The 19,584-nt window shown below is 37.0% G+C and overlaps 1 protein-coding gene across 2 annotated transcripts; it reads right to left on the bottom strand.

Moving 5' to 3' along the window:
• Positions 1 to 1,473: 1,473 nt before the first annotated feature.
• Positions 1,474 to 19,491, bottom strand: Pp2C1 (protein phosphatase 2C). Of its 2 annotated transcripts, none has more exons than XM_069844875.1 (6): positions 19,113 to 19,491; positions 18,844 to 18,978; positions 18,133 to 18,348; positions 17,839 to 18,056; positions 14,803 to 14,940; positions 1,474 to 13,064 (listed from the first exon to the last, which is right to left on the bottom strand). In XM_069844875.1, the coding sequence occupies exons 1-6, from the start codon at positions 19,414 to 19,416 to the stop codon at positions 12,120 to 12,122; spliced, it is 1,956 nt and encodes a 651-aa protein (XP_069700976.1). In that variant the 5' UTR covers positions 19,417 to 19,491; the 3' UTR covers positions 1,474 to 12,119. The 2 variants fall into 2 exon arrangements, with proteins under 2 accessions (XP_069700976.1, XP_069700977.1); XM_069844876.1 differs by having other exon boundaries at positions 14,803 to 14,937.
• Between the last annotated feature and the right edge of the window lie 93 nt (positions 19,492 to 19,584).

The following is a 19,584-nucleotide window of genomic DNA, read 5'->3' as shown; positions in this document are numbered from 1 at the left end:
GCTTAGGAAAATATTTGGGGCTAAGAGGGATGAAGTTACAGGAGAATGGAGAAAGTTACACAACACAGAACTGCATGCATTGTATTCTTCACCTGACATAATTAGGAACATTAAACCCAGAAGTGTGAGATGGGCAGGGCATGTAGCACGTATGGGTGAATCAAGAAATGCATATAGTGTGTTAGTTGGAAGGCCGGAGGGAAAGAGACCTTTGGGGAGGCCGAAATGTAAATGGGAAGATGATATTAAAATGGATTTGAGGGAGGTGGGATATGATGATAGAGACTGGATTAATCTTGCTCAGGATAGGGACCAATGGCGGGCTTATGTGAGGGCGGCAATGAACCTGCGGGCTCCTTAAAAGCCAGTAAGTAATTTATAGCCAACATGACAGGAATATATACAGTAGAACTTGGTTATAACGACATCCAAGGGACCTTAAACATTATGTTGTTATAAACAAGTGTCGTAGTAACCGAGATTAGTATTATCAGTCTAGTGAGGTGGAAAATGAAAAATAATAAACTTAATTATTTTAGATTTATGTATTCGCTTTTAAGCCTACCATGAACATAATAAAGTGCATATACAATTATAAATACAGTATTCTGTATTAAAATAGTTTGTTCAGTACTCACTAAACTTCTTTACTTAGGAGTGAAGTAATCAGTCATTTTACTCTGTTGTCTCCCACTTGCCGAATACACACTTTCTAAATTACGTTCTACGAGTGTGTTCATAATTTCAGTTACAATGTCACTGCTCCCTCCCCTAGCTTCGATCCATTCTGTTCAAATGCAGCAACAATTTTATCCTTGCTCTTCCAAATCGTCTGAATTGTGAAATTAACTAGGCCAAACTCACGACACATGTAAGCTTTTTTAATTCCATTCTCAATTTGATGAATCACTTTAACTTTTTCTTCCAATTTAAAACTCTTCTTTTAGTGGTCATACTGCGTTAAAATGCGTCCATTTAGTGAAACTTCCTATCGAAATTGATCGCAAGCAGTTACCGTTAATACCACATGAATTCGGTTGGGTTACAATGGGGTGGGGAATCTGCCTGCATTCCAGGGGTCTATGGCAGAAGGGGACAGTAAAGAATATGCCAGGTTACCAGATTTCAACAAAATATATCTTAAAATACTTTGGTTCTTAGAAAATCGTATTCCAAACCGAGGTTGAAAATGACGTTATATGCGAGGTAGACACATATACGTTTGTTGTATTAAGCAAGGTAGAAAAGCTTATGTTATGGGGAATTAGTTGGGACCACAGAATATTTGACGTTATAGGCGAGGTGTCGCACAAAACGAGGTCGCTATAACCAAGTTCTACTGTATTACTAAATTCTATTGCTGCTGTTGCCTCTATTTGCCTTCACCCCGTCAATTTCTAATGGATTTAAGATTAAAATGTTCAGTTTGGACAGGAGAAGGAAAGAAGTGAGGTCATAATAAAAATGCATTAATTTCAACCAACTGTACATTTTACTTTATAATTAATAAATAGCAAAATCAAAATGTCATACAATACAAAGATGTACATAAATTATATTATATTATATATACACACATGATAGTAAACTAATCATATATGTGCATATCCAACTAAATAAGAGAACAAAATCTTTGCTATAAAAAGTAATGGAAACAATTGAATGATGATGCCCTATGATTGTCAGACACAAACAGTCTGGTTAACACAGGTCCAGTAGGAACTAGTCTGACAGTGTTAATGGGGCCACACTGCACTGCCACCTTAACTTGCAGTACATCCTAATCCGAAAGTGAACATTCCTGGGCATATTCAAATTTCATAACAAATGTTATTGCAACAGTAATAGTCTAAATTTGCTTCAGGACAAATATCAGAGACTTAAATCTATAAACTATACAGGAAGAAACAAATGGTAGTACATAAACTTAAACACCTAGGTGCACTTGCAACGCACCATCTGCTCTGTTAAACAGTAGTTTCTATTTTATATTTTGTCCCCTTTGCTAAATGTCCTTCACTACATAAATTATATTTCAAACTTTACAATTAATATAACTTCAAATGAAGGCCCAAACCAATTAAAAATGCATCTTAAATATTCATCACAAAGAATAGGTCTGCCCAGTGACAAAGCACCATGCAATGCAGTATACCAGTGTTAGTCCCGAAGAATTAAGAGCCATAGTTCACCTGATTTACCCCACAGAATCATGGGAAGTTAGCCCTATGAAGAAGTATACACTTTCCATTGTGTGCATAGTACACGTAGCACACCGAGTCAAAATACCTTCCCTATACAGAATACGCCCACATATATAAATCTTTGGCCTATAAACATTCCTATTTTACACTTTTGTTACAGGATACTTTACGTACATTTTACAAATGTTCTTGTATATATATGTACCGTTAAAAAATGACAAGGGAGCAAGTTGTCGTCAGAACTGGCACGAATCACTGAGACTCCAACTGGCTAGTCTTCATTCTAACAACACAGATTTCCCGACGTTCGTTCAGTCTTTATCTATTGTTTAAGCACCGAATTAAATTCTTGCAAACTGTTCATTGTTTGTATCTCATTTGTACGTAAAAGAATATAAGCCTTCATTTTGAACACGACCTCACAATAATTTTACAATTGTATGCCTACTCCTAATAGCTATGAAGATGTTTTTGCACTACAGTCACTTTATTCGCAGAGAAAGCCATTAGGTTTGAGGCTGGGAGATGCCCAAGTTGTATTATATAACACAAGTTCCCGACAGTAGTAACTGCATGTATCTATTAGTAACACAACTACCACCGAAAACTAACGCACAGCAAATATTTGCCTAAAGAAATACGAGATGTTTTGATTTCTTCATTATTGCACTGTTTTCTTTAATTAGAATGTTGTATTCCATAGCCATTTTTAAACCGTAAGCCCCGTAACTTATAAAAGCCAAAGCATTCTACTGTAGGAATCCCATATAAACAAGTATTTCACATTAAATCTATATATTTTTTTAAATACTGCAAATGGTGGCAGCACATGAAGAATTTGATCATGTTATTTCCACGATTTATTGTAATCCTCAATATAGCACACATCCTTGTTATGCAACTTCTCACAACCCCAAATAATTATGTTGAAGGTCTAGGCAAATAGCTGCTCAATGAAGTGGGTCTGAAAGTTAACAGTTTTCCTGAAAATAATTGTACTTTGGCAAGCCTGTGATTTATTAACGTTCCGAAATTTATACACCTGCTAAGGAGATATCTTACAGTTTCCAATACTTGAATGTTCAATAATAAATTATCTTTTTTATTGCGGTGACATCTTTCACACACATTTTAATCAATAATACTGTAAAATATCTGTTCAGCCAACTTGTAGTTATAAATGCCACCCATTTCTTTGGTAAGATAAAAATATACAAAAGTTTACTTTGGTATAATAGTGTGACTTTTAACTTGTGTCTTCTATATTAGAAGTACTGATTTTCCATAAATATCCCACATACTTTCTTTAGAGACCTGTGTTTACTAATATAAATTTAAATTGTAAAGAATACTTGTATCACTTTAGTTTGGTGTGAAATAGATTTAAAAGTATTAGATTACAAAGCCTGATAAATGTATGTTCATTTGATTAAATTTTGTTTTTAAACTGACATCCTTTATTAAGGAGACAATATACTGAAATTTCGAAGTTCCATATTTTTAAGGGTTCGCAGTAGTGAAACCAATAACTACAATACTTATGACACTAGATTCACCAAATTTTGGTCACTGGTATATCTGGTTAATAATGACAAATATACTAAGTTTCATCCGCCCGTGATAAGTGGTTTGCATTTTGTAATATTTTATTAAAATATTGAATCGCTTTATATAAAAAGTTCCTTGCACCACAATTTGCATTATTCTTAACTGATTCACTTAAATGGATCCTTACATACATGGGATCAAAACTTGCTACAGGGTTTTGCTGTAAAATTAATCAGTAAATTAATAGAATTTTTAATTTTAAAAGAATAAAAAAGAAAAATATTAATAATCATAAAAAAACTAATAGTGATTTACCGATTCACTGTACAGAAAAACCCAATAATAATGCCTGTTCCATTGTATATAAAGAATTATGTGAATATCAGTTAAAAATAATGTAAATTGTGGCACAGGGGACTTTCTATACAAAGCGATACAATATTTTATTAAGACATTAATAAAATGAAAACCATTTATCATAGAGGGATGGAATATTATTGTTGTTGTTTTCTAATGCCAGGCGTTTGACAATAAAGTCATTTGACCTCTTGCACTACAATATTTTTCAAAGATATTATCATGGTCAGCCACTGAAGCACAGATTTTGAGGTGTTCCGAATCCATTTCTTGGTTTGAGTTGCACAATGGGCAGTTAGGGGACTGATATATTCCAATTCTATGCAGGTGTTTGGGGATGGAATATTGTACACACGTCTTATTATTAACCAGATACACCAGTGATAAAGGTTTTGTGAATTTAGCTTTAAAAACATGGAAGTAAGTAATTCCAGTATATTGTCCCCTTAAGTATCTCGAAATTTAACATTATCCAAAAGGCTCAACAGCTGCTTACTATGCACAGAAATGCTTGCACTTCCCACATTTCAGTTTTTAGGAGTTGGGAGAAAAAGGATACTAAAGCTGTGAACAGTTGTAACTGCTTGAGAGTCAAAAACTATCTTCACCGGGATGTCAACTCTCTCAAGTATTCCAAATCGTTTTTTCCATTATGTATGAAACTAACTTGAGCAGTAAATCCGTGGCGCTACAGCCCTTGAAGGGCCTAGACTGACCAGCCAGCTGCTGGCCTCACGCCCACATGTCGAAGCAGAGGTGGACGATCATCCAACCAGAATGGAGGTATCATGTGGTTGGCATGATGATCCCCCCCCCCCAGCCGTTATAGCTGGCATTCACAACCGGATTTCGCTACCTATCGTAGCTCCCCAAGCGCATCACGATGCGGGCACCGGTCCCATACACTGGCCGAAATTTCATGAGAAAATTTCTTCCCGCAGGAGGACTCGAACCAGCGCGCATTCCATAACGTGAGTCCTAGGCAGGATGCCTTAGACTGCGACGCTACGGTGCGGGACTTGTGCAGTATATATGCTTCTCTATTTTTATGATAAATTACTGCACATATTTTTATCTTAAATTTATGTAAATAATTGGGAAAATTAAATTTATATGTTTAATAAAATTTTATTGTTGCAAAAAAGAAATCATTTCCAGTATTAGCACACTTCCGATAGTCTCTGGTTAACTTTCAGACCACTCATTCCACGTCTGGATAACGGACACTGCTGTGTACATATATGTATATATACAACTTAATTATATTGCCAGACCGGTCTTCTCACATGCCGACAGCCACACGATACATATCTACATTTGCGACCTCCGATACAGGGGGCACTGTTAATTTACTTTCTGCATAGCATACTCGTACATTCATTTTATTAAGTTTACAAAAATATGTTGCACACTTTAAAAATACACTATTGATATGTATATAATAATAACCTTTGGTACAAAAGTTCAGTAATCACATGCAGGACACATTCAAACCGTTTCATTAAGCGTAATGATTACTACCCTCTGTAAAGCACTCAGTGGCTTCAATTGACAGTGGCATATCCCACACCTTTGCCTCGCTACTCCAAGGAAGTGGTGGGACTCGGGTTTCTAAGTGTCGACACAAGCCACACAAGAACTCTTGTTTAGAAGAAATGTAGAGAGAGGAGAGTTAATGCAAACCAAGTTGGAATATTATATGGAACAATATGCTAACATGAGGCACAAGTTAGTCTTGGAAACGAACTCAGTAATAGTATCTCTTTTAATGCTGGGGTGAAACAGGGAGACGGATTATCCACAACATTATTTAACCTGGCAATACATCAGGCAATCGAAAAAATAGACCAAAAAGGCACTATATTCCTCAAGTCAAGCCAAATATGTGCATACGCAGATGATATTACCATTATCACTAGGAACCTGGCAACCCTTAAACGATTAACTACAGAACTTTCAAGAGAAAACTAAGTATATGGTAATGCCTACCGCCAAAACTAGAAACATTCCTCAAAACATATCAGTAGGAGATATGACGTTTGAAGTAGTTAAACAATTTAAATACTTGGGCGCCAGAATCGATTACAACTGAGATATGAGCGTAACTGTTAAGGACAGAATACTAGCAGGCAACAGAGCATACTCTGCTTAGTAGTCAGCTAATTACGAGAACAATCAAATTAAACATATATCACACTTTAGTTCGACCAGTAATAACATATGGATCTGAGGCATGGACACTAACTAAAGTAGAAGAAGATCTCCCACGGTGTTTCGAGAGGACTAGTATATGAAAACAACGAATGGCGGATACGTTATAATGTTGTTGTTGTTTTCTAGTGCCAGGCGTTTGACAATAAAGTCATTTGACCTCTTGCACTCCAATATTTTTCAGATATTATCAATATCTGAAGAAATCAATCAACTGATTGGAGGACAAGATATTGTCAAATTTATTAAATCCCAGAGGTTGAGATGGCTGGGACACATGCAGAGAATGGACGAAAACAGAATTCCCAAGAGAATACTACAAGGGAAGTCCACAACAGAAGGAAAGGAAGACCTAAGAAGAGATGGCTGGATGGGGTCATCAGGGACCTAGAAATAATGGGAGTGAAGGGTTGGAGAAAGAAGACTGAAGATAGGACAGAATGGAGAACTGTTGCACGAGTGGCCAAAACCCACCCAGGGTTGTAGTGCCAGTTGATGATGAATATGCTAACATTGAAAATATAAGCAATCAAATCTGTAAATGTAGAAACGAAATAAGAGTATTCGAGTGTCTTGGTATTTTAAAGGTGTTTTTCTAACAAGTTTGTTGCTGTCAATTCAAAATTTGGCAAATATTGTTGCACTACCAGTGTTTGTAATACAGTAGAACCCCAATTATCTGTCACCCTATTAACTGATTCGTTGATTATCCGACTGTCTTTCTCTCGCCGCCCCCATTTTGTTTTTGCTGCAGAAAAAATATGAAGTACTGTACAGTATTTTAGTACGAATTTTTTCTACAAAGTGTTCTTTTGGAAACTTTTACCCTTACACAGTATGGTCTACTCTTCGAGTGGCCATACTGTTTAACTTCTATGCAAAATTTTTTCCAGAGGTGTCAAAACAAAACGCGTTTGCTGCAAAAAAAAAAAAAAAAAAAAAAAGTACAAGTGAGTGAGTGGTTCGGGAAAAGAAAAACTGTGGTTCATCTCGTATCAGAATACGAGATTTAAATTACAATTGTGCGCAATTTAATAAAAGAAACAAGTATAAGATGTACTAAGTATGTAAATCTACAACATGAGACCTGTACTATTCCTATCATTCCACAGACAGCCGTCATAAGAAGTTTTCTCAGCCATTAAAAACCAGGCTTAAATTAATGAACTTCTAATCTACTAACCTATATAGTGCGTTAAAGCAAAAGACTACAGTGGAAATTACGAAACCTTTTATAGTACGGTTTATCCGATTTTTTCGATTAACCGTTCACTCCACTCCCATCATTACCACGGATAATAGAGGTTCTACTGTAGATTCAAACATCTTACCTGGTATATAGAAAAACAATAAAGAAAATACTGTTTTTATTCGATTATAGGACACCTATTTTGGTAAAATCACCACTCTCAAAACTGAAGTGTGTTATATTCGAAACAAGTGCTCCATTTTCAGTGCTTCAAATGATAGCAAAGAGAGCCTGCTTTGGGTGGATGACAAACAGATTTCTGTGATTCGGATTTCAACTTGAACATGGTGGCAGAGCGTTCGGTTTCTGAAGATGGAAGTGGGGTGGAATGGAATTCATAGACAAAAATTGCTTTATCTTCTTCCATGCCCCAGGGAGCTTTTCTTTTGGTTCATTTTCAAAATTGAAAAGTGTTATATTCGATGGCGTGTTATAATCGTGTAAATACAGGAATTAGTTTATGTGGTATTTATATTGTAGCAAAAAATGATGTTTACAGAGATGTCAAAGAGCATTAACACATGTAATTTTCAAGTTAGCATTCCTCCATGTTTACAGAGTAACTTCAATGGCAAATATTGAATGTTGCTTAAGCACATAAACATTTACTACATATAATCGACTGTACTTAAGAAAGAAAAGAGAGAATGCTACTGCTATGGACCTTCATTGATTTGAGCAACTATTCAATCTTTACACTTTTCTGCAACAACAGTTCTTCCTTGGCTTAATATTCGTAGGATACCCTATACTTCTGAAAATATGGATCTCAATGATTTCATTAAATATATTTTACGACATACAAAGTACGACTTAAGTTTTGTCATCTGAAATTAACTTTCTCTGGAGATGCCACTACAGTAAAGTTGTACCACACGATACAATAAATCTTGAAGGACCCACACAGAAATATTTTCTGATATTAGAAGCTAGCTCTAACAGAAATTCAGTTTATTTCAATAGCCCACTGAAATTCTAAGGGCATGGTGTCTCACCTTGGAGCACTGAGAGCTGTCTTCTGTTTCAATGTCAAGTCCAGAAATCCATATGGCATAATAGAGGGCACTTACATTGCTGTGGTACGGTGATATAGAAAAATCCATGTTATAAGGTCATCCTATTAAGAATGTTACAGATTTAAGATTTTTTCTGGCTTAAGTTGATATTTAAAGATAAATTTTAACATAAAAAGTTTTTTCATAATAGTGTAAAATTTGACATGAAATCGTAACTATGTATAAATGATGTATATAGGTATTATAAAGATTAACATGAAATCGTAACTACAGTGACTTCATTTGGACGCATGGCAGGTTGGGGGGGATTTGCTTGTCCTTGCGCTGCACTGCTTGTAACCGGTTGTCACCCTTCACTCTCCCATCTCTCAATGTGCCAGCCTAACAGGGATTATCCAACATTCAATTGTAAAAATTAACTCTACTTACATCATCATGTGGTTGCAATTCCTGAACTACAGTTATCTTATAGAGCTTTAATTCTAAGGGCCATATTCATAGACATTTTTAGCGTGGGTTTCCGGTGGATGATCAGCGTTTTTCGTATTCATAAACCAGTGTTAGCGATAGCCTATGATTTGAATTCTGTACAAGTAGCCAGTGGATAGCCGGGGCTAGCTTAGTACGCTCGTAGCGCGTGCTGTGAAATGTCTATGAATAGCACCCTAAAAGTTTAGTGGCATTCCAAGCCCAGGTTTGCGAAATTCCTGATCCCTGCACAAGTTTTCTCAGAGATTTCCTTGGACTTTGTTCTAACTTTTGCCGGATCTCATCAAGTTTTCTCTCTGTAAGAACACGGTGATTTACTCTCGGTTTCTTAACAAGAATGAATCCCTTTTGCCTAAATCTATTCACAAGATTACAAACCGTTTCTCTGTGAGGTTACACAAACAGCAGAGAATCTGTCTATAAATCGCCGTCTCAAGTACAAGAGTTTGTTTTCACATAAGAATCATACATAAAGATTCTGTATTCTAAAGTATACTTTCTGGCATTATATAATAATAATAATAATAATAATAATAATAATAATAATAACAACAATGATTTATTTCAGCTGGCAGAGTTAAGGCCGTAAGGCCTTCTCTTCCACTCAACCAGCAAAAAGTGTATATACATATGCATGAACTTACAAAGAATTCAACAATTTTATTTAGATGAGAGTTACATGTATACAAGAGTTATTTACGAATTAAACAACAGCAATAACACGACCAGCCTCATGGTCTAGTGGTTAGAGCTTCTGGCTATAATTCATGAGGTCCCAGGTTCGATTCCCGATTAACGCACAGGAATTTTTCCTTAAAGGTGTGTTCGTCCATGGTCTGGAATTTAGGTTAAGTTTAGATTTAAGACCTCTCCTGGCACCACATAATCATAATCATCCTATCATATCATGGGGGGGGTAATGTAACTTCGTCTTTCAGGTGCCGCAACCTCAGAAGTGGGTTACAACTAAGCCAATGCCAGGAGAGAAGACCAGAAATGTCGAAACCTGGTGGCATTGGTAAAAAAAAGCACTAACACACTGAAACACGTATCAACTCCCTTTCTTTACAGCACAAAGATTTTGCTTCAACTGATTTAGCAGGCACACTGAGGGGCAGGAGAGTGAAGGGGGGATGTAACTGGTTATAAGCAGCGCAGTTCATGGGAAAGCAAATCCCTGCCAACCGGCCACGTGTCCAAATGAAGTCACTGTATAAATGATATATGGAAGTACATATAATACAATTTCTTTTTGCCTATGGCCAATATAGCAACAAGGCAAACTGTCACGAAAAAAGAACTGTACTACAAGTTCTCTTCTAAAACATTCCTCACAACTTCAATTAATTCATCTCTGAATAATATACAATACTGTATTTCTTTGAACTAACCTCAGTTTACTGCTGTTCACTACATATATTTTTATTACAACCAAAAGAAAATTTTAATTTTTGAGGGTTTAAAAATGAAAATTCAGCTAACGTATTGTCTACAGGCATGTACTTATATTCACTCAAAGTCCTCTATGCTGACTGATGTGTTATCAGTTCACCACTACTTGCTAATCACTGATTAAACGTTTTTACTGATCGAGTAAAAATAAAAACTGTAAAATTATGGTCTAATCTTAATTTCCTAAATTAAAAAAAGTCTATATAAGAAATGAAATGGTTGTTGTGGCCTACACCGAAACAAACACAATTTTCTCAAACTGTAAAAATTTCCACACGTAAATCACAATTTTGAAATGAAATAATAGGCAAGGAACAGAAAGAAATAACATTAAACCTTCATGACGTGTAAGCTATTTTCAAAAACAAAGTAATCATATGTCACGTTAACTATTATTATTTTGTTTCTCATCACAAACAGCAGAAAAATAGAGGTGTATTGTATACAATAAAATTACAAAATTTAAAATCTTGCTATAAATTCTCGGACAATTACTTTAAGTATTTGGTGTCTTCTGAGAACTTAAATTTGTATTCTCTCTTCCTACAATACGACATTCACTTTTTAAAACAGTCATCATCTATCATATTATTTTAAGGTGTAGTAGCTAAACATAGACTCAAAAAATGTAAATTATAATTCTAGTGCAGAGGAAGATAGGAATCCTAATACAATTCTCGCTCACTGAATATAATATAAATGCTGTCACTAGTATGTAAGTGCCCAACAATGGAGGAAGCAAATCACATAAAAAATATGTACAAAGTATTTAAGATAAAGTGCTTAAAACACACAAAACAGCACAAATTTAAATCACATTCTGTAACTCATCAAACACAAGTTATAGGTATAAAAACTGAAAGGTATCCCTCCTAAAAATATAAAACCAATATTCAAATATGTAAATGTGTCTTTGATCTATAACGAAAAAGAAAGAAAAAAAATAAATAATAAATTTAGGACCAGGTGGAATCACTCATGACCAATGTAGTCCTGAAGTAAGCTTGTAAAATCCTTTGAAAAATAACAGATACCTTTCATACAAGCTGCTGCACAGCCACATGCATTTTCAAACACAAGAACTGCTAGCAGGAATGTATTGTGAAGTAACATAGCTTTCCATTATGGATCTTCAGTGCCTGGTATAGGAAGCAGGAACTGACTCGTTAATTCCTATGATTTGTTCTAGATATTAAAAAAGTAAGTGAGACGCCAAATTTGAGTGGATATTCTGACTTGACACTTTGTTCAGAGTCGGTACTACCGTATGAAAACCACACACACTCACACACTCAAAAATTCTTAAAAATACTTTGACTATGGTAACTTTGTATCATACAAACCTTGTTCTCGCTCTTTCTCAAATACACATACAACATAAAATGTTATGAATTACTTAAAAGAAAGAAAACTATAATGAAGAGATCTATCTAAAGAAAATCTTTAACTCAGTGGAGTGTGGACTGATGCCAACACCAGCTTGTCCTGATACAACTACGTAACTAGGGGGTCAAACTGGACACAACCGAGCGAATAACAAGGGGTAGTCTTCGGCTGTGCCATCACCATTCAGACTTAGTTACCACAGCGCGATCACTTGCGGGCCCGCGTGTTCGCCCGGGGCTTCACAATGCCACCCCAGCAAGTCTGTCTATGCCGACCACTGGAGGAACTCGAGTGCGATGTCTTCCGCACCGACTTGACATTCGACTGTTCGATATTGATGTTGCGGGATCGCAGCGTGCGGATGGGGAGGGCGGCAGCCGTGTCGGAGCGCAGCATACGGGTCGTGCCTCTTGCCTGCGCTACTAGGAAGCTGGGCAACTTGAGTCTCCCTCCGGTTGAAGACGGTCGCTGCAGGATCTTCTTCTCCAGGTCGAGCCTTACCTTGTGGTCCTCGTGCCACTGTCCTGGCCAGGCCACCCGCTCGTTCTCCACATCGCTCGTGTTCAACTCGTCCTCTGTGGGGGGCGCAGACAGACGCTTGTCTTCTGAACGTGTTCGACGCTTCGGGCACGGCTCATAAACAGACGTGATACCGCCGCTCGCCCCCTGGTCCAGGAGCTTCGCCATGGAGCTGTGTCGACGCTTTCCCCCAAGGCTGCATCTAGAATTCTCGCTCCCGAAACTGAAGGTGCGCTGCCTGACGAGAGTGGCGGGCTTGAAGGGCACGTCTTCCAGATTGCTGGAGGACACCTCGTTGATCTGCACCGACGCGGCAGAGTGGTGCGCTTTGGTCTCGCGATGCAGCATGCTGCCCACCTTGCACACGCGGCCGGTGCTCAGGGTGCTGCTGCTGTCTGGAATCTCTCCTTCAAACGTGGCGACCGGGTAGCGGGTGAAGATCGCCACTCCTCCGGTAGGATCATAGTCTTGCATGTCTCTGGAGCAGGACGATCCACTCTGCACGGGGCTGCACTCCGGTTCGGCCTTCTTACTGGGCTGTGAAGGAGAGTTGGTGGGGGTGTGTGGTGTCCACTGAGGGTAAGGCACATCCGTTGGCTGCTCCATCTGCTGCTGCTTCTGGCTCAGCAGAACCTGTCGAATTAAAGTCAATACAATCAATGTATAGACTACACTCTTTACTTGTTCTCTTATTATGACTCCTTAAAATGAAGAGGTAATTCAGTGTTCGTGAAATAATGGCGAGCAGAAAGGATTCACAAGTGGGCACAGTATATTTTAATTAATTATTCTGGTGTTGGAGATTTATCCTTCGAAGAAGTGGAAAAATTCAAATATCTTGGAGCAACAGTAACAAATATAAATGACACTCGGGAGGAAATTAAACGCAGAATAAATATGGGAAATGCCTGTTATTATTCGGTTGAGAAGCTTTTGTCATCTAGTCTGCTGTCAAAAAATCTGAAAGTTAGAATTTATAAAACAGTCATATTACTGGTTGTTCTGTATGGCTGTGAAACTTGGACTCTCACTTTGAGAGAGGAACAGAGATTAAGGGTGTTTGATAATAAGGTTCTTAGGAAAATATTTGGGGCTAAGAGGGATGAAGTTACAGGAGAATGGAGAAAGTTACACAACGCAGAACTGCATTCATTGTATTCTTCACCTGGCATAATTAGGAACATTAAATCCATACGTTTGAGATGGGCAGGCCATGTAGCACATATGGGCGAATCCAGAAATGCATATAGAGTATTAGTTGGGAGGCCAGAGGGGAAAAGACCTTTGGGGAGGCCGAGACGTAGATGGGAAGATAATATTAAAATGGATTTGAGGGAGGTGGGATATGATGATAGAGACTGGATTAATCTTGCTCAGGATAGGGACCAATGGCGGGCTTATGTGAGGACAGCAATGAACCTCCGGGTTCCTTAAAAGCCAGTACGTAAGTAAGTAAGTATGTAAGTAAGGTGTTAACCTCAACAGATGTATCACGCAATGAGTCTGTTTGATGTGAAAATACATATTGAAATGTTGTGCATGCCACCAACTAGTGCATTCGTGTCCAAATTACAGCAACAGCTCCACTCTTTTTTATGGATATTGTCAATGAAAACAAAGGATTAAGAAACGAGAAAACCATCATCACCACCCTTCAAGGAGTAGGCTATGAGGTCTGGTACATTTTTCATCTGTTCAAGTATGCTTGTTTGTGTGTCGAAATTCCTCAGGCTCAGATGTCGTTCTTTGTAGCTATGTGTACTAATTTGTTATATTTCAAATTTATCTTAGTTTCTGAACCTATCTATTCTACAATAATTGTATATTGCCATATTCTCTCAGGCCCATTACCCAGATACCAAAATTGAATTGTCTATCTCATGGCTTAATTGTAAAGAGTCGTCAGTTTTTGTTATAGTTCGTATTGTCTTATAATACTACATTTTGACTAAAAATGTCAGAGGACTCGAAAAACCAGTATCTCGTAAGAGAGAGAATACTTCATAAAAGCTGACGAGTAAACTCGACAATGTGGGAACATTTGAAACAAATCAAGAGCAAATGCCAGTGAATTATTATGTCAGCTAATCAAAATGCTTTGTGATTTACTGCAAGAAATTTAATAATAATGTCTATACTATAACAGAGATGTTATCTTGAGCTTTCTCTTTCAATTAAAGACACTGGAATTTGATGTGTGTAGTGTGGAAAGTCAATGGACATCTTTTGTTCAATTTACAATGCAAATACGTGAACATGGACTGCTATTCTTATTAAAGGGATTTGGTATGAGATTTTTAAAAATATAAACAAGTTGATAAATGTCTGTGGACTACATCCTAACAAAGAATATGTAACTAACTCTCCATACCTGCGCTCGAGGGGGGCCTGGAGGGTCTAGCATCAGCGTCACCACACTAGTATTGTCTGCTCGTAATCGTGTTGCAGACCAGCGGTCCAGGGCACGGTCCACCAGGCTTTTGGAAGGATTGATCCATACCTGGGGCTGCTGTAACAATAGCCAGTGATATAAATCATCGTCATACTTCTTCACTTTCATGTTACCATAACTCTATTTCATGAAAAATGTCGTGTGCAGTGTGCGTTTTATTTATTGTTAATATGTAGTAGCTTCAAAATTACTTGCAAGTTAATTCATGATTTACTGAACCATCAAACATCTACCCTTCCTCTCTTTTTACTACTTTCAGTGCACTTCTATATCAACACACATTCTTATACGGTATTTTAATTTTACTTACTATATCTGCAGTGCTTGAGAAAAGTGACAGAAGTCTGTTTCTACAAACTTTTTTTGATAATTTATTGACAACTTACACTAGTTTGTATCGATTTAATTTAGAATTGGAATATATCAGTCCCCTAACTGCCCATTGTGCAACTCAAACCAAGAAATGGATTCGGAACACCTCAAAATCTGTGCTTCAGTGGCTGGTCATGATAATATCTTTGAAAAATATTGGAGTGCAAGAGGTCAAATGACTTTATTGTCAAACGCCTGGCATTAGAAAACAACAACATATCGATTCGATTTTTTTCTGTATGAATTATTGTAATGGTTGAAATACTTGTGTATTTTTTTTCTAAGCGAGCAGATGTTCCGTAAGTTGTCAATAAATCACCAAAAAAAGGTTTGTGGAAACTGACTTGTGTCACTTTTCCCAAGCACTGCAGATATTACAACCACCGAAAATCGATCCAGGAACCTTCTGCTTAACAGTCTCTCAATTTAACCACAACACAGTTGAAAATTCCACGTTAAAATTGTTTACAAGACTTACCTTCGATGTCTTTCAACTAACGATATAGATTAATCGATTCATGTAATACTCAAATGATTTAAGTGGACTTTATGTTGTCAGCAAACACCTGGATACATTAGGAAGATTGACTAATTAAATGATTTAAATTTAAATTTTACGAACGATATTCGTATAGATTATTTGAAAACTTCACATTGACATTTCGTTCATTATAAGAGTGTACAGTAAGATGGACGAACCATTCCTACAAGATATACACAGAATTTATCCTGGATACGGCCAGATTTAAAACCAAATATGTGTTTAACTTACAGAATGAGTAGAGCTAGCAAAGATATAAGGTGACTACTAAAATTACATAATATGTATACATTTGTGTATTAATATATATTTTTTTTATCGTGAACTTTATTTAATTTTCGTGTTTCTTTTCTTTTTTATTATTATTTTATTACATTCCATTCTGATATATTCTTCCTTACGTTTTTCCATATTAACCATTTGTACTAAATGAGTTGCTTTCACTATATTCCAATGCATTTTACTTTCTTTTTTTCTATTATGGTATTATTTTCATGTTGTTTAGTGTCGATTTTATTACGCTATTATTATTATTGTAATATGTTAGTATTCTGTTCTTTAACTTTTTGTTAAATTTTAACTGCTTATACTTTGTGACCTGGTAGAGTGTAAGAGAAAGCCCTATGGCCTTAACTCTGCCAGTTAAATAAAGAATTATTATTATTATTATTATTATTATTATTATTATATGATATGATATATTTTTTTGTCAATCAACTTTACAATTCACAGTTATGGTGGACCTTCACATTTCTGTTTTTCGATCCACATCTCTTTAATACATATAACTCTTTTCTATTGATGTATTCTTTGCCGAGAATTTCTTGATTACTTTCTAATGTTCTGTTATGACTGAATTGCTATATGTCCTTCCCCCTCTATCCTCCTCTATTCTCTCCCTCCTACCTAGACTGTCTCCCTACCATTTCTCGCTCACCTATTAAATATTGCATATTCCTTCCTTAATAATTTGCGATATTTATTTATTTTCTTCTCTACCCTCAAATCCTACCTACTCTTAATCATTCGTTTTCCCGCTATTTTCTCCTACATTACTTGCTGACTTTTCCGTTTACTCTTATTTACAACACTTACATCACTTTTTTTTTCTATCCTCTGTTTATTTACATATTTATCTCTTTCTTTTCGCTTCACTCCTAAATTTCCTATTTTATTACCTCATTATTATTATTAATACTTGCTCTACGTGCAAAGACAATATCCATTTAACTTAATATACAATACTACAGGTGGCAAGCCTCTTCTGCAACACCCCTCCATTATACTTTCGCCATAACCCTTCTATTTTATGCCTAAACCGTCAAAAACCAACTTAATATTAACGTAGATACGAGTGTTAACCGTGAAACCCCACATTTTCACACATTTCCCGTTATGTCTACAAAAGCAGCATGGTATCAATGAGCAGTGTATCATGGTTAATTAGGCCGTGTCCCAAAGCTCAAGTCCATACTAAGTTACACACTAGTGACTAGCAACTAGGTGACTTTAGGGGGCTTTGGACAAGTATGCTTGAAACATGGCCTTCTTCGTAGACTATTTTTCTAAAAACCATGACATCACGGTGCAGCACTGAATTAAGAAGGCAGTGTCCTAATGCAGTTTCATTACGAATTATGTGGAAAAGATGAGGACTTAATATATTACAATAATGTTTAAAACATTGTACAGAAGGTACTAACAATGCCAGTGTTCAAAGTTAACGTGTTATTCTACACTATATTTACATTATTTCACTTCCAAAGCATTTTCAGATTTCATAACCCCAATTGCTGATGAGGTATCCATGTTTGTTTAGTGAACAAGTCATCAATCAAGCAAGCATTTTCGTTTACTAGCTACTACGGACTTGATTACTATGCACTATGTAGCTTTGGATCATAACTTCTGACGTCACATCCGGCTATTTAGTCAACAATCTAGTTCGCTTCAGCTGAAAATGTAGCTTTGAGACACGGCCTTAATTAGCAGTCTTTATCACTAGACAGTTTTTGTGCAAACTCGTATAAATCGACACCTACGTGTGAAGTATTGTGCTGCTCTAGAACGTGCTTCTCATTGTGGCGTTCGGCCGCCTGCACAATAGCAACAGCAGCATTGGGGCTCAGCATGTTCCACAGCCCGTCGGTGCCGAATATCAAGCAGCGGTGACGATCCACCTCCACTGCAACAACACCCACGTCTGGTTCTGGAGAAACCACAAACTGATCCAGTTCGGAGTTGTAGCTCCAAAGATCACCTGCAAACACAAACACTCTCAGTTCTGTTGCTCCAGGCTTCCAATCTCACAGCACTGACACTCACTGAAATCTCACCAAGAGAGCGGGCAACAGCCAAGAATGGAATCTCGTCAATGTGAGTGGAGCGTCGAACAGGACCCCTATGGCCGAGACGTGGTCTGTTCCATACAACCCTGGGCACTCCCGACTTGCTCACAACTTTACCACCTGATTGCATGATTCTGGCCGTCTCGTCTTCACTTTCAGGCTTGTGGTCCCTGGTGAGAGGTCGTCCTTTCCACATATTGTCACCTAAAAAGAAGTACATTACAGGATCATACTTTTGCGACATTCACAGACATTGTTAAATTATTTTAACACTATCTTCACTACATTTCTTTCAGATTAAAAGTATTTTAATTCTCAATCTGCAAAAAACTTTATCTCGCCGTTCTTTTGTAAAATCTGTTCCTTACATAGCTCTCAGTGTCGCACTAACTATATATAGCCTAAAAAAAACACACGCACACACATACACAAAAAAAAAATCGAGGTTAGGTTAGATTAACCCACAGTTCATATGATGGCACAGTAGTTGGCCTATATTAAAAGTCGTATAATATTTTTAATTTTATTTTTAAACTGGAGTTTTTGATTACATCGATACCGTTTTGTTTTCATCTACCATATAATAGTATGCACGTGTATCAAGATAATCATTTTAGTTTTTTGAATCTCTACACTCATTTTAACGTGTTTTTAATTTAAATTTATCAATTTTTCACGTTTAATATCATTCCTACTAACCTTCATCCTGATAACCAAGCACAATGGAAGAATCTCCAACATGACCTATATATATCTTGCCTTTCCTAATAAAGGCTACACTTGCTGTAGTCCCAGATGTACTAGGTAGACCAGATGCTGTCTTGGGCCAACTCTCTATAAATATAAATATGAAACGATAATATATGGGCACTATTTATTAACACTTATTTCAATATGGATTTTGAAATCCAACAATGTCTTACATAACCTATATAGGTATTGAAGCCCACCTCGTTTCACGTATTTACCTAATTGGCCCCACATGGAGAGATGCGTTTGTAAGAATCCGTCTCGTATTGCTCTTAGAATGTCTTCATCCTTATCCGACCAAAATCCCTTTTGGTTCACTATGTAATCCATGAGATGTTCTTTTGCAAACGTTGCAGCTTCTCGCCCGCCATGGCCGTCGAAGATTCCGAAGAAAGCATATTCGAGATCTTTCTCATCTTCAGTCTGTTGGTAAGCCACAGAAAACATGTCTTCCATATATTTCCTGCCACCTTGACTGCAGTGTCCCGTAACTCGTAAGTTTACACCGATGCTTGGAGCCATTTTACACAATAATTTAGAATAGGACAACGAGAGACCCCACTTCCTCACACAACTTCAACACATCCGCAATGGTTCACTTGCATGTCGGGACTGGTGTATTTGAATGTGATTGGTTAACAGGTTATGACGTGCTCATCCACTTACATCAATATTACTACGCAAGACAAA

This window comes from Periplaneta americana, chromosome 14 (assembly GCF_040183065.1).
Source record: "Periplaneta americana isolate PAMFEO1 chromosome 14, P.americana_PAMFEO1_priV1, whole genome shotgun sequence".
Taxonomy (NCBI): domain Eukaryota; kingdom Metazoa; phylum Arthropoda; class Insecta; order Blattodea; family Blattidae; genus Periplaneta; species Periplaneta americana.
This window is presented reverse-complemented; position numbering and strand designations above follow the sequence as displayed.